Source organism: Octopus sinensis, linkage group LG23, assembly GCF_006345805.1.
Source record: "Octopus sinensis linkage group LG23, ASM634580v1, whole genome shotgun sequence".
NCBI lineage: Eukaryota > Metazoa > Mollusca > Cephalopoda > Octopoda > Octopodidae > Octopus > Octopus sinensis.
This window is the reverse complement of record NC_043019.1, coordinates 16,884,995-16,899,140: the sequence shown is the minus strand read 5'-3', so window position 1 is coordinate 16,899,140 and position 14,146 is coordinate 16,884,995. Positions and strand designations below refer to the sequence as shown.

The window sequence follows — 14,146 nt, the reverse complement described above, 5'->3', positions numbered from 1 at the left end:
CTGGAATATTTCTTATTAGTCTAAGGCAGAAAGCTGGCAGAATTGTTATCACTGCAGACAAAATACTTTGTGGCATTCTGTCCATTTTTTACATTCTGAGTTCAAATGCCATTGGGGTCGACTTTGCCATTCATCCTTTCGGAGGTCAACAAAATAAGTACCAATTGAGCGCTGGGGCTGATGTAATTGACTTACTCCCTCCCCCTGAAATTGCTGGCCTTGTGCCAAAATTTGATGCTTTTCTTGTTTTTTATTGATGGCGAAGATTCTTTCTGAGACAAATAAACATTGCATATTTGATAATAGTTGGATGTTTTATGTTGCCATTTTGGAATGAATTTGTGTTATTTTGCTGTCCCTACAAGCATTTATTGAACTCGGGGCTAGAAGGGGCTGATTAAAAGAACTACCAATTCTTCCCAGAGTGCTCCTGTGTTTCCCAAAGTGATGGTTTGAAATGCATTCCAACCTTGCCCTACACTGTATCCACATCTCGAAAACAGAATATAAACCAAAGCATGGCAGGACAGGATACAATCCAATCTTCAAATTTCATTCTGTCCTGAACAGTTTGACATTTTGTCAGGGAGAAATTTTAGGCTTTACTAAATCATTAATGCAAATATTGTTTGGTTGAAGAGGAGTGATGAGTTATTAAATTGAATAAAGGAACAGGATCAGTGTGATTTACAGGAAGAGAACCTGGTTGGTTCACAGACAATCTGCATCTACCATTGCTGGCATGGAAGTCCTTAGTCCTTTAGTCTTTAAAACAGCCATTTCCAGCTCAGTTGGTTTTCCTGTATTGTGATCAAACCAACCAGATCTGGCTTCTCACACCTGCCCTACAATGTCATTCTAAAAATAGACAATTACATTATCAACATCTCAAAGTGACAAAATAATGTATGATTAATTCAAAACAATAAATAAGGATTTGAGAGAGTAATGTGGTTACTAAAGGGTTAAACACTGCCATCCCCCACACCCCTGTGGTGGGTATAAGAAGTTGATGAGGAATCTGGGTGGTAAAAAGCATCATCTTGTTGTAGACATTTATTAGACTTGGCCCTGTGTGATTTAGAAGCTCACTTTGCAACTATTTCCAGGTTCAATCCCACCATGGAAAGTGTCATCTACTCTAGCCCTGGGCCAAACAATGCCTTCTAAGTGAATTTCATATATGGAAACTGTATGGAAGCCTGTCATATATATATAGGTGTGTGTTTGTGTGTGTCTCCACTACCACTTGACAATCGATATTGGTTTGTTTACATCCTTGTAACAGCAGTTCAGTAAATGAGAAAACTAGAATAAGTACCAGATTTAAGCAAATTCACCCAAGTACCGAGTTCTTAAGACTAAACCCTTCAAATTTCTTTTAAATAAATGCTGGACACTTTTTGTACTCCTTTCACACCATCTCTGGTACTTTCAATGAAAGACAGCACACACCTGTTTTAATGTATAGGTGATGATGATGTATTTTAATTAAAATCTTCAACATTAATTTTATCTAAACTTTATCTGTTTTATTCTGTTAAAAATATCAAATCAAAACCAAGATGTACATAAAATAATTCATTATTAAATCCAACAGAATTGTTGTTTGTTTTCAAAATTACACATTGTAATATTTCATTGGAAATAAAACCAGGTAAAAGTTAAAGATTTCTGTAAAACAGTTTCTTTTGAATATTTCCAAGTTACAAATTCAGTTTCTTAAAATAAAAAAAAAAATTATTTGAAGTTATTAAAGAAAAAGAATGTTACTTTTATCAATGATAGTCAGGTCTGTTCTTATCTCTTTTGCAGTCCACCAAGGACTTCTCTTTTTACCTTACAGCTAAATATTCCTGCTAAAAGTACAGTAAATATTTCTGTTATTTACCATGGTTTACTAAAGCGAAGACTTGGTCTATACGAACACATTATGTACTTGCTACCAGGACAAGAGATTGAAAATCTAGACATTGACGTCAATATTGAAGAAACAAATGACATTACCAAAATAAAAGTACCTCCAATGATGGGTAAGTTCTTCAACACTGTAATAATTATATATATATATATATATATATATATATAGTGTACTGTTCCATGATGGTAAGATCAATAAAAAAAAGTACTCCATCTAGTGAGAAATAGATATTATTTAATAAACTCAGTATATGTTTTTATGTCCTATTAGTTTCATGTGCTGAGAGCATACCAAACAGTATTTTTTTAATACATCTGGTGTCTTTGCACAATCATCAGGCACTGCCCACATGCCATAAAGAACTAAAAGTGGGACGATAGGATGAGAGAAAAAGCAAGAAAACAGCAAGAAAGAAGTAGATGTAAAAGTGAGAGATTGGAAAACCAGAAGACGTCAAAGAAACCTTGGAACTCAACACTATTCTGTGAATTGTTGGATCTTGTAGAATCATCCGACCCATGCCAGCTGAAAAATGGATGTTAAGTGATGACGACGATGTGCATGTATATTTGTTTCCATCTGCCACTTGTTTATTCAAAAGTTAAGATTTTTATGCTGTGTTCTGTTGGTATTTTTTCTTCCAATACATCACCCAACCATTTCATGCCTTCAAACCTGTATGGAATAAGAAATTTCTCCACTGAAAAAAATCAGGTAAGTGTTAGCATCAGGAAGAGCATCCCACTGTAAAACAATGCCTTAGTTACATATTCATCTAACCCATGCAAGCATGAAAAATAGATGTAAAACAAATTAATGAATGTGATAAGTAAGTTGTCTCTGATTATAGATTTGGTGGATTGTTACCATTTCTGAGCATTTGAGTATGGCTTACACACCAGAACAATTTCAAAGAATTCAGTGGAAAAAGGGCCAGGTTGTGAATGTTTTTGTAATCATCATCATCGTCATCGTTTAACGTCCGCTTTCCATGCTGGCATGGGTTGGACGGTTCAACTGGGGTCTGGGAAGCCAGAAGGCTGCACCAGGCCCAGTCTGATCTGGCAGTGTTTCTACAGCTGGATACCCTTCCTAACGCCAACCACTCCGTGAGTGTAGTGGGTGCTTTTTACGTGCCACCGGCACAGGTGCCAGACGAAGCTGGCAACAGCCACGGTCGAATGGTGCTCTTTACGTACCACCGGCATGGGGACCAGACGAAGCTGGCAACGGCCACGGTCGGATGGTGCTCTTTACGTGCCACCGGCATGGGGACCAGACGAAGCTGGCAATGGCCACGGTCGGATGGTGCTCTTTACGTGCCACCGGCATGGGGACCAGACGAAGCTGGCAACGGCCACGGTCGGATGGTGCTCTTTACGTGCCACCGGCATGGGGACCAGACGAAGCTGGCAACGGCCACGGTCGGATGGTGCTCTTTACGTGCCACCGGCATGGGGACCAGACGAAGCTGGCAACGGCCACGGTCGGATGGTGCTCTTTACGTGCCACCAGCATGGGGACCAGACGAAGCTGGCAACGGCCACGGTCGGATGGTGCTCTTTACGTGCCACCGACACAGATGCCAATATATTTGAATTTATACAGGAAGTTAATAATGAAGTTGTACTCTTTCTAAAAACAATTCTGAAAACAATGAAATAAATTAAAAAGTTTTATGTTTTAAAAAAGGTTTTAACCCCCCCCCACAAGTAAACAGATGTTGTTCAGGTTAAGTTTTCTGTTTTAGGTCTGAGCCAACAAGCAACAATTAAAGAAATGACTTCCCGTTCAGTTGCCGTTACTTATTCGGCCAATAAATTCCAACTAAATAATTTGAGTAAACATGTTGTTGGTAAATTTTGTATTAAGTTTGATGTCAAAAGAGAAGACGATGTCAGTAACAATCTTCTGGTAAGTTATTTTTTATATAAGACACTTGTTTTTTTATATTGTTTTCAATACCAATCTTTATACTTGCATCTAATGTAGTGTTTCTGATACATGAAAGAGATTCCAGGTAAATGTTGAGGGAATTGGAAGCTGTGACATCCATAGAAAGGATTCCAAAGATTTATTATCTACAAAAGCAACAACACTGACAAAACCAATAAATCGATCAAGAGACGCCAGGTGCAAGAGATGTCAGGTGCAAGAGATGTCAGGTGCAAGAGATGCCAGGTGCAAGAGATGTCAGGTGCAAGAGACGCCAGGTGCAAGAGATGTCAGGTGCAAGAGACGCCAGGTGCAAGAGATGTCAAGTTATGATTTGCGTGATTGCAAGGTTTCTAATAAAGTGTTCCAAGACAATTTTGGTAACTTAGGTCACATTTTGGTGGGATTTGAAGTGAAAATTGTCAAGTGAGGAACATCTTCCCCATCACCTGTCACCAATGTTCAACACTTTTCATTTACACCTAGATATATAATAAGCACCTTCGTTAACAACATTTATGTAGCTTCATTAAGAACGCATAGCTTGTGAACCAAAAATATGTTCATTACACATTGTCAGAATGAAATAGTTCTGATCAAGGCGTCTTTCAGGAATGGATCTCATCTCTTTTATTCTAAGCATAATTCTTGAACAACAGAATAATTCTTGCTTTAATGTTATATCAAAAGAAGATTGCAAATATTTGGCACAGGATATAAATGTTAGAGAGAAGTGGGATGGATTAAATTTAATCAACTTCCATGAAGGGGGTGGGGGTAGTAACTAAATACTATGAGGTATTTTAGTCTTTTTCTGGCACTTTCAACACCAGAAGAGTGAAGTCGTTTGGTAAATTGTTTTATTAATGATCATCTTCATCAATTTCAACATACATGAAAAAACATTATGAAATAAAGCCAGAAGTGTAGAAACTGTTTTCGAACATAGACAATAATCAATACAGTGTGTTCAATACTACAAGGAAGCAATTAAAAAGAGGGTCCAGATTTGTATGGAAGGTGCTAAGCTGTATGGATGGTCCAGAGTTGTGTGGAAAAGCCAGAACTATACAAAAGGTCCAAAGAAATCTAACATTAGATTAATGCAGGCAAATCTCGTTACCAATTCTGTCCATCTTCTGTAATTATTTAATTGACAATGGTCTGACCCCTTTTATTACGATTTTTCTGTTGAAATACTCTTTGTTTCAATTAATTTAGGAAATCATGAAAAATTTGGTAAAATAACTTTTTATTATGAAGCTTTCGATGGTTTTAGTTTAGATCACTCTAAAGTAGGAACTTTGTATCCCAGAACCAGAGACAACTTCAGGCAGGTTGGCACCAAAAGGGTTAACTCAGAGTGATTCTGTTTCCCACTTACTACAAGTTATAGCAAAGAATTGAGTGATTAATCTCATACTTCAGCATATCTTGGCAGAGTGTCTTATGTATAACTTATTATCATTATTATTATTATTATTATTTTATTATTATAAACAGATTTAATGTTACTGTCAGGTTAATGAGGTCACATAATCAAGAGACAGACTGTGACACTGTACAAACGCTTCTCATTTCTGCATTACACCTAAAACCTAATTAAAGTTTTTAAATTTTGCTATATTTTTATCTGGTATTTTTTTGTTTGTTTGTTTCCAGGTATCTAATGGCTATTTTGTACATTTTCTGTCAATTAATAAATCGCCAATTTTACCCAAAGATATTATTTTTGTGCTGGATGTAAGTGGCTCCATGTATTTGACTGGCATGGACAAGGTCAAGTCTGTGATGTACACCATCCTTTCTGATTTGAAGCAAAATGATAGATTTGGACTTGTCTTCTATAACCACAACGTTAATGCTTGGAAAGACGAACTTAGTTCAGTTACAAAGGAATCCATTGATAAGGCCAAAGAAGAAATTGATAAATGTTCACCATTTGGGCGTAAGTAGAATGAAATGAAATTTTAATAATTTTGAAAATAGAAGAGTCTAGCTTTATAGGGATGCTTTCAAACTCTTTCTACAAGTCCGTGCTGTCTGTTTGACTATTTCAACTGCATTGCGGTATTTTTAGCATCAAAGGCAATCTTCTGCATTGAAATATTAATTTGACAAGACAATCTGATTGCTACAGAAAGGTAATCAAAGTAAGGTTTGATTAAATTTTGAGGTGTAATATAACATTTCATACAATCTTCATTTTATTTCTGCAGTAATTTAAAATAAAGTTCATGTATCTAAAATTAGTAATGGTTTCAATAAAAATGTCAATAGTTTTATAGCAAAACCTTAGCAAATTTTAAATAAATCTACTTTAATAAATCTTGACTTCCTCAAACTAATTTCAACCATAATGATGCTAATCTAGTATTTTATAAGAACGCAGAAAGTTTGAAGATTGAAATGTTCATGGAAATTGCATCTATAATATTGATAAGAAAAGAATATAATTTAAGGTACTCTATCTCTCAATTTAAGGTACCCTATCTCTCAATTTAAGGTACCCTATCTCTCAATTTAAGGTACCCTATCTCTCAATTTAAGGTACTCTATCTCTCAATTTAAGGTACCCTATCTCTCAATTTAAGGTACCCTATCTCTCAATTTAAGATGCTCTGTCTTTCAATTTAAGGTACTTTATCTCTCAATTTAAGGTGCTCTCTCTCTCTCTCTCTCCCCCTCAATTTAAGGTACCCTATCTCTCAATTTAAGGTACTCTATCTCTCAATTTAAGGTACCCTATCTCTCAATTTAAGGTACCCTATCTCTCAATTTAAGATGCTCTGTCTTTCAATTTAAGGTACTTTATCTCTCAATTTAAGGTGCTCTCTCTCTCTCTCTCTCCCCCTCAATTTAAGGTACTCTATCTCTCAATTTAAGGTACCCTATCTCTCAATTTAAGATGCTCTGTCTTTCAATTTAAGGTACTTTATCTCTCAATTTAAGGTGCTCTCTTTCTCCCCCTCAATTTAAGGTACTCTGTCTCTCAGATACCCAAACAAGATATCTCTGGCACTATTGAACTATTTCAATCCCCTTTTGTTTATTTTTTTGCATTTCTTACAATCAACATTGCCATGAGGTCCGTACTTTCCATTTTCTTCGTTTGGCTACTCACCTGGCAACTCGTTTCTATTTTACCTCATTAAATTGTTGTCTTAGTTTAAATGACTAAAACAATGTTTGTAGTTTAGGAAAGCAACAGACACAAAACTTTATATCAACATTAATATTAATGGCCATGTAATCCTTCGGCCCAGCAGGAAAATTTCTTCTATCTCTATGATGGTTCATTCAGGGTCTTCTGAGCAAAACAAGGCACTGGGGCCTATAGTATTTATGCATTGACAGATGGCTGCTGGGCAACTGTTCAGTGTACTCACGTCTTAAAGGGGCACCAGCTACAACTAATGTGTTGCACATTATACAGGAAGGGGAAAAAAAAGTGAACATGACTTTGTCTTGTTCTACCATTAAAAGAACAAAGAATTTGTTAAAATCGTTCCATTGCTAGGTTTTTGCAATTGCCACTTGATATACTAAAGCTAAAACCACTGTCTTTAAGTAAAGACCGTTGTGTTAGTTAATAATAAAATTTATGCTTAAAATGAACATATGAAATAAACTATTCATAATTTTTTTTTTTTTTCAGGTTCTGATATTAACAATGCCATTTTAAAAAGCTTGTCTCTGCTAAAAGAAGCTGATAAACCTGAGACCACCCAGGCTCAAGCAGTTTTCTTTCTGACTGATGGTGTTGCCTCTGAAGGTGAACTGAAGACCCCTCGTATCCTCGACAACGTCCATCAAGCCAACACAATGAATGTCCCAATTTATAGCATCTTCCTTGGAGATGCAAATTATGAATTGGTCAATCAGCTTTCTTTTCAAAGCCAAGGGCTTTCTTACAAAATTTCATCCTCTGAAAATATTCCAACCAAATTAAAAGAGTTTTATGAGCATGCAACATCCATTCTTGCCCTTCAGCTAAAATTTGAATATGCTGATAACGCTGCACTCAAAACAACTTCCACAAATTTTAAAACTTTCCAGAAAGGCTCTGAAATAGTGGTTGCAGGAACATTATCAGACAAATCAGTTAAAAACATCAAGTCTACATTTCGTTGTTCCACATCAGAAGGACTCAAAGACTTCACTGTTGAATCGGCACAGTTGCCTTCATCATCTGGCAAATCTAAAAGATTTTTAACAGAAGCTGAACGCCATCAAATTCCAGAGAAGATCTTTGCTTTCTTATCAACCCAGCAAGCAGTAGACAACAGTCTTTTTAATTCGGATGAAAAGGAACAAGTGAAGTGGCAACAAGCTGCTGTAAAACTTGCCCTCGAGGTATGTATACAATAGTAATAGAAGAACTTTTTTTTCAAACTTACCAGCACAAATATGCTGTCTTAAAGATATATGAAGAAACAAAAGAAAAGGAAAATTCACATTCTATGAATCTCTTCCAGACTAAGGAACTCTGCAATGCAGTATCCATTTGAAAGACATGCCAACAGAATACTTTTTAGTAGTGCAGCCCTTTTGATGATGAGCTATGCCTCATCATGCAGTCTTCCTGATGACCAGACATGCATCATCTTGCCTGCATCTCAAAAATCTTTGCTCATGCCTGGTGTCCTTGGTTTTATTTGGTGTTGGAATTTTCATTGCCCCAACTGAGACCTGGTCACTGCCACAATTCTAATCTATAACCCTTTAGCATTTAAACTGACCATAATATTCTGAGTTTTATGTCCAAACCGACTGGATCCAGCCTCTCACACCTATCCTATAAATATCATTCTTAAAATAAACAATCACATCATTGAAATCTTGTAGCTATGATATAATGCAGTGGTTCCTAACCTGTGGTCTGCGTACCCCAGTAGTACTGCGGATCTGTGAACTAAATTTAAAATTTCATATATATATATATATATATATATATATATATATATATATATATACACACATGCGCACACGTGCACACACATAAGGATAAGCATATTGAAAGGGGTCCGTGGGAAGGCTCATTTGAATAAAAGGGGTGTGTGGTAGTGAAAAGGTTGGGGACCACAGATATAATGTATGATAAATTCAAAACAATGGGAATGAATATTACATTTGATAGTCATCAGAATAATGCTTAAAGGGTTACAGGAAGGGTTCATTTCTAACTTTATGAAATAAGGGAGATAATTACGGAAGCAAAGAAAAAAACCAATCTAAGGACGACCATCCAATAAAATTAATTGTTTTATTCTTTTATTTGCAGTATAATTACTTGATGTCATTAACTTCAATGGAAATTTTGAAATCTCAGAAAAGGAACGGTAAGAATGGTTTCCAGATACATAGGATTTCCACTTGTAATTATTATAACTGATTATGTCGATGATGTTGATGCTTAGAAAAATAAGATTTCCCCCATCTTGTTATCGGAAACAGGGAAACTGTTCTTTGCTAAATGACTTGATGTCACTGATATAATCCTAAGGATAAACAGGGGAAGGGGATCCCAGTGGTTGGGGTTCAGTGCCCTCACCACAATGGCCAGGCTTTGGTACTCTGCCTAAGGAAAGAGTTCTTGTATAGCAACCAGTTGGCAGGGTCATTGGAGCAGTGGATAGATTGCTTTGCAGTAAGCGTTCCAGCTGTTTGTATTCTGAGTTCAAATCCTGCATAGGTTGGTTTTGCTTTCATTATTTCAGGATCAAAAAAGTACCAGTCATGTACTAGGGTCAGTCCTTCTCTTTCTTTCTTTCTGTCAGTTTGTCTCCCTCCCCTGTTTCTAGAGGCTAGCTGTGGCCAGACTTGGAGGAGGCTGGACTCTGCTCGGTCCAAACAACAAATACTCAAGACAAACATATTGTATGTCACCATGACATCTCTACAGCTCCATCATCAATTGGGGGCCCATGGCAAGATTGTAGAAATACTATAGAAAAGCTTCTAAATCAGGGGAAGTGAATTTAAGGGTCCTGTTACATTTTATTTTTTGTTGACTAAACACCAAACCAAAATGAGACAGACACCACTCTGTTGGCCTTCGCTGGTGTTGCGATTGAAACATAAGCACTCAGCCATGCTTTTGGAGCAAGAAAAGTGAAGAACGTTTAGTCATTGCAGAAATAGTATTGTGATGATGGCTGCAAGAAATCACACTGTAAACTTGAGATCACTTCATGGACAGACCACATGGGCATCTTGCTGGCTGTCATCTTTATTGTGATTCATAATTTCTCTTATGAAATTGGTTACCATAGCAATCATTTAATTGCATTCTAATGTAGCCGTAACCTCTGTCACTAACATAATCGTAATGGTAGCATTTCATTAACTCTCTTCCTATCATATTTCTGTTGTGCTGCCTTTGCTTTGATTAATTATGAAAATAATGAGTTTGTAAAGAAACTTTGTCAGTATTAATCTGATGCCTGGAACATCTGATGCATTGGAAATCTTGATGAAAGGTTTTAAGATCAATAGGGAACTTGTATCCTCGAACCAAGAGCTGTTTCAGACAGTTTAGTAGCAAAACAGATAACAGACCCAATGTTCTCCATTGAAAACTTTTATTTAAACAAAATATTTATTTATTATTATCAGTTAATAACCCTAGTTGTTTCTTTACAGGAAAATTGTTGGGCCATGGGGAAGTAAATGAACTGTTTCCCTCAGACAGCAGAACATTTGGTGTATATGGAAAATATGGTGGTGGTAAGGGAAAATAAAAATTCTTTTTAACCTAAAATTATTTGAGAGAGTAATTAACATGACGAGATATTATAATTATTGTTTAGATTTTTTACTTCTTTCATATCAACAGTGTTGGAACAGATGGTGAATTCTCTCTCTCTCTCCTCTGCACAATTGCTCTCCACACCGATCTAAATGTCTGACTCACCAAATAACTGTGATCTCTTCCTCAATCATCATCATCAACATCTCTGCACCTATTAAATCATATAATCAGGAGACAGTATCACACACACACACACACACACACACACTTAAGTGGGTGGCTGAAAAGTTCCTGACTTTAAAGATATTGTGGAAGCTCTGATTTGAGGCTCAACCTTCCAGATTCTTTTACAGGGCTTAGAAAAACTGAAGGACCACAGCAATAAGTGTGGGAATCTGAGAGGAGAATATGTTGAACAAAATCATAATTGACATAACTTTTTTTACCCAAAGCCAGGAACTTTTCAGCATCCCCTCTCTCTCTCTCTCTCTATATATATATATATATATATACTGCTGGCACACGTGGACAAAGAATTGTTCTGGTGTGAAAGATCATCATCGTTTAACGCCCGTTTTCCATGCTAGCATGGGTTGGACGGTTCGACCAGGGTCTGGGAAGCCAGGAGGCTGCACCAGGCTCCAGTCTGATCTGGCAGTGTTTCTACAGCTGGATGCCCTTCCTAACGCCAACCACTCCGTGAGTGTAGTGGGTGCTTTTTACGTGCCACCCGCACAGGTGCCAGACGGAGCTGGCAAACGGCCGCGGACGGATGGTGCTTTTTACATGCCACCGGCATGGGAGCCAAGCGAGGCTGGCAACGGCCACGATCAGATGGTGCTTTTTACGTGCCACCGGCATGGAGGCCAGTCGGAGCGGCGCTGGCAATGGCCACGATCGGATGGTTCACTTACTTGTCACCGGCACTGGTATCACAGCTGCAATTTCCATTGATGTTGATTGACTTCGATTTTGGTTCTGCTTTCTGATATTTGATTTGATTTGGTTTGATTTTGCTTTTGGCCAGTGCAAATGTGGTAGAACCAAACTCCAAGCTGGGATCCCTTAGGGAAATGAAGTGAAGGAACTCGATTAAACATGGCTGCAGCCACATTTATATAAGTGACAATTGGACGTAGTAGAAGGAGCCTGTTTTTCCAGCCAATCCCAGACTGAATAGAGCTGTAAATGTACTGTGTCGTTTGAGCCTACTTTGAGATTAAAAATGTGTTAAACTAATCCCAGTACAGACATGCCACACACTCTTAAATATACACCAACAATAATGAGCCACACATTTCAGCCATTTCTGTTGATGTTTAGATTTTAATTACTTTATATTTTAATGACCATTAAAACTCCTCTTTTTCTTTCTTTTTCAGGTGGTGGAGATCCTCATTTCATTATGGACATTCGGGGTTTATCAATCCCAATATGTTTTAATGTAGCTGGGCATTTGAAACGAGCCATGATCCTTGTTGATGATCCGAGCACACGTTAGAACACTTTCCCCTTTCCTACAAAGTTTTTCTGTTTCAATATCATTTACAAACACATTGACTTTTTTTTTTGCTTCTTATTTTATATCTTATAATAATTACATAATATAATAAATAAAAGATGGACAGGCAATCGATAAGGACATCAAAGCATTTAAAAACTTGTACAGAAGTGAATATAAAGATATGTAAATTTAGGAGACAAACAAGAAAGTCAGGAAAGCAAGTGTTCATGTATTTCTTCATAGATAGGTGTGTGTGTGTATATATATATATATACTCTTTTTACTTGTTTCAGTCATTTTGACTGTGGCCATGCTGGAGCACCGCCTTTAGTCGAGCAAATCAACCCTGGGACTTATTCTTTGTAAGCCCAGTACTTATTCTATCGGTCTCTTTTGCCGAACCGCTAAGTGACGGGGACGTAAACACACCAGCATTGGTTGTCAAGCAATGCTAGAGGGACAAACACAAACACACAAACATATACATACACATACATATATATATACACATATATACGACAGGCTTCTTTCAGTTTCCGTCTACCAAATCCACTCACAAGGCTTCGGTCGACCCGAGGCTATAGCAGAAGACACTTGCCCAAGATACCACGCAGTGGGACTGAACCCGGAACCATGTGGTTGGTTAGCAAGCTACTTACCACACAGCCACTCCTGCGCCTATATATCCTGAAAGTTAATTCTCTAATATCACATATAGAAGAGAGGAGAATCAGGTTGATCTTTAGTGGTGGCTCTTTATGGAAAAGTAGGTCGTTATTTGAAGAGTTTATACTTGAAGCTTACAAATAAAAGAATGGTGAATTTCTGGTAATTCTTGACAGCTGTTTCTGGGGTTTTGTGCTCAGTAGATAGAGTAATGTGAATCAATAACTGATCAAAATTTATTCCTCAGACAATTTTTTATGAATTCTGTTTTACTTTTCTCTTCCCAAAAAGCTATTCTTCTTACCTCAGAATGTCTCCAATGAACTACTACTCTCTACTTCCTCTCCTCTCTGTGTTTCATTATTTTTATTAAACAACACGCATTTAAAGGTTCCCTACAACAATATCCACTTTGCCTTCCTGGCAATTATGTCAGAACTAAAATGAACTGGCAGGTATGTTAGTGTCCAGTGTTATAACTAGAGGGTGTAGGCCACCTGGAATATTGATTTTCTTTGGAATTTCTCCAAATTGTTCATGTTTCTTTTGCCTGTATGTAATATTTAACAATCAATCATCTCATAATATAATTATGCATGTGTATGTGTGTGTGTGATGTATATTACATATTGTGAACATCACCTGATATAGAACTTAATAATCCATTGGGTGGAGTGAGAAGACCTCTTGTCTCTAGTCATGAACAGCACTCCAGGTAAGGGTGAAGCTGAGGGTAGACTGTCCACTTTGATATAACACACACACACACACACACACACCAAGTAGATATTTTGAGCAGTTTCATCTCTTCTAGAGAAAACTATTCTGAAAATTAAGTTATTGGTAAAATGTTTTGTACAGATTATATTCTATCAAGAAACACAGCTCTAAGTTAAAAAAAAAAGGATCATTGTTTACCATTAATGATTCCTCTTTAAATACAATAAGGAACTGGAAACCACTGTGGTAAACGTGTGTGTACCCTGCATTGGAAGAATATGAATTGCTGAGCTAAAGATACTTAAATTCTATGAATAAAAGAACTTCTGTTAGAATAGTGATATAATTGTTTCACGTGAAAAATATCTGAGATTTAACATTAGCTTTTAACTGGAACTTGTTTCTTTGTAGGTATAAAAGCTGAAGCAGTCATCATTGAAGGTCATCCGAAACATTGGAAGAGGTACATGGCCGAGATAAAGATTGTTGCTCCTGGACTCACATTAATAGCAACAACAAAACATGTTCGAATTAACTCCAAACCTTTCTCTTGGACGGTTGAATCAACACTAACGGCACCGACATCAGATGTCGTTAACTTTGGAAATGGTAAAAACATTGCTGTTAGGATAGGAGGACTTGTGGA

At 37.0% G+C, this 14,146-nt stretch overlaps 1 protein-coding gene across 1 annotated transcript in view; it reads left to right on the top strand.

Moving 5' to 3' along the window:
- LOC115223506 (inter-alpha-trypsin inhibitor heavy chain H3-like) overlaps positions 1–14,146 on the top strand; it is a 37,120-nt gene that overhangs the window by 14,788 nt on the left and 8,186 nt on the right. The window contains exons 4-11 of the mRNA XM_029794122.2: positions 1,816–2,033; positions 3,672–3,835; positions 5,519–5,804; positions 7,515–8,212; positions 9,141–9,198; positions 10,502–10,585; positions 11,993–12,106; positions 13,912–14,146. The exon at positions 13,912–14,146 is cut by the window's right edge and continues 110 nt beyond it. Coding sequence (XP_029649982.1) covers positions 1,816–2,033; positions 3,672–3,835; positions 5,519–5,804; positions 7,515–8,212; positions 9,141–9,198; positions 10,502–10,585; positions 11,993–12,106; positions 13,912–14,146 — 1,857 coding nt within the window. The remainder of the gene's footprint in view (positions 1–1,815; positions 2,034–3,671; positions 3,836–5,518; positions 5,805–7,514; positions 8,213–9,140; positions 9,199–10,501; positions 10,586–11,992; positions 12,107–13,911) is intronic.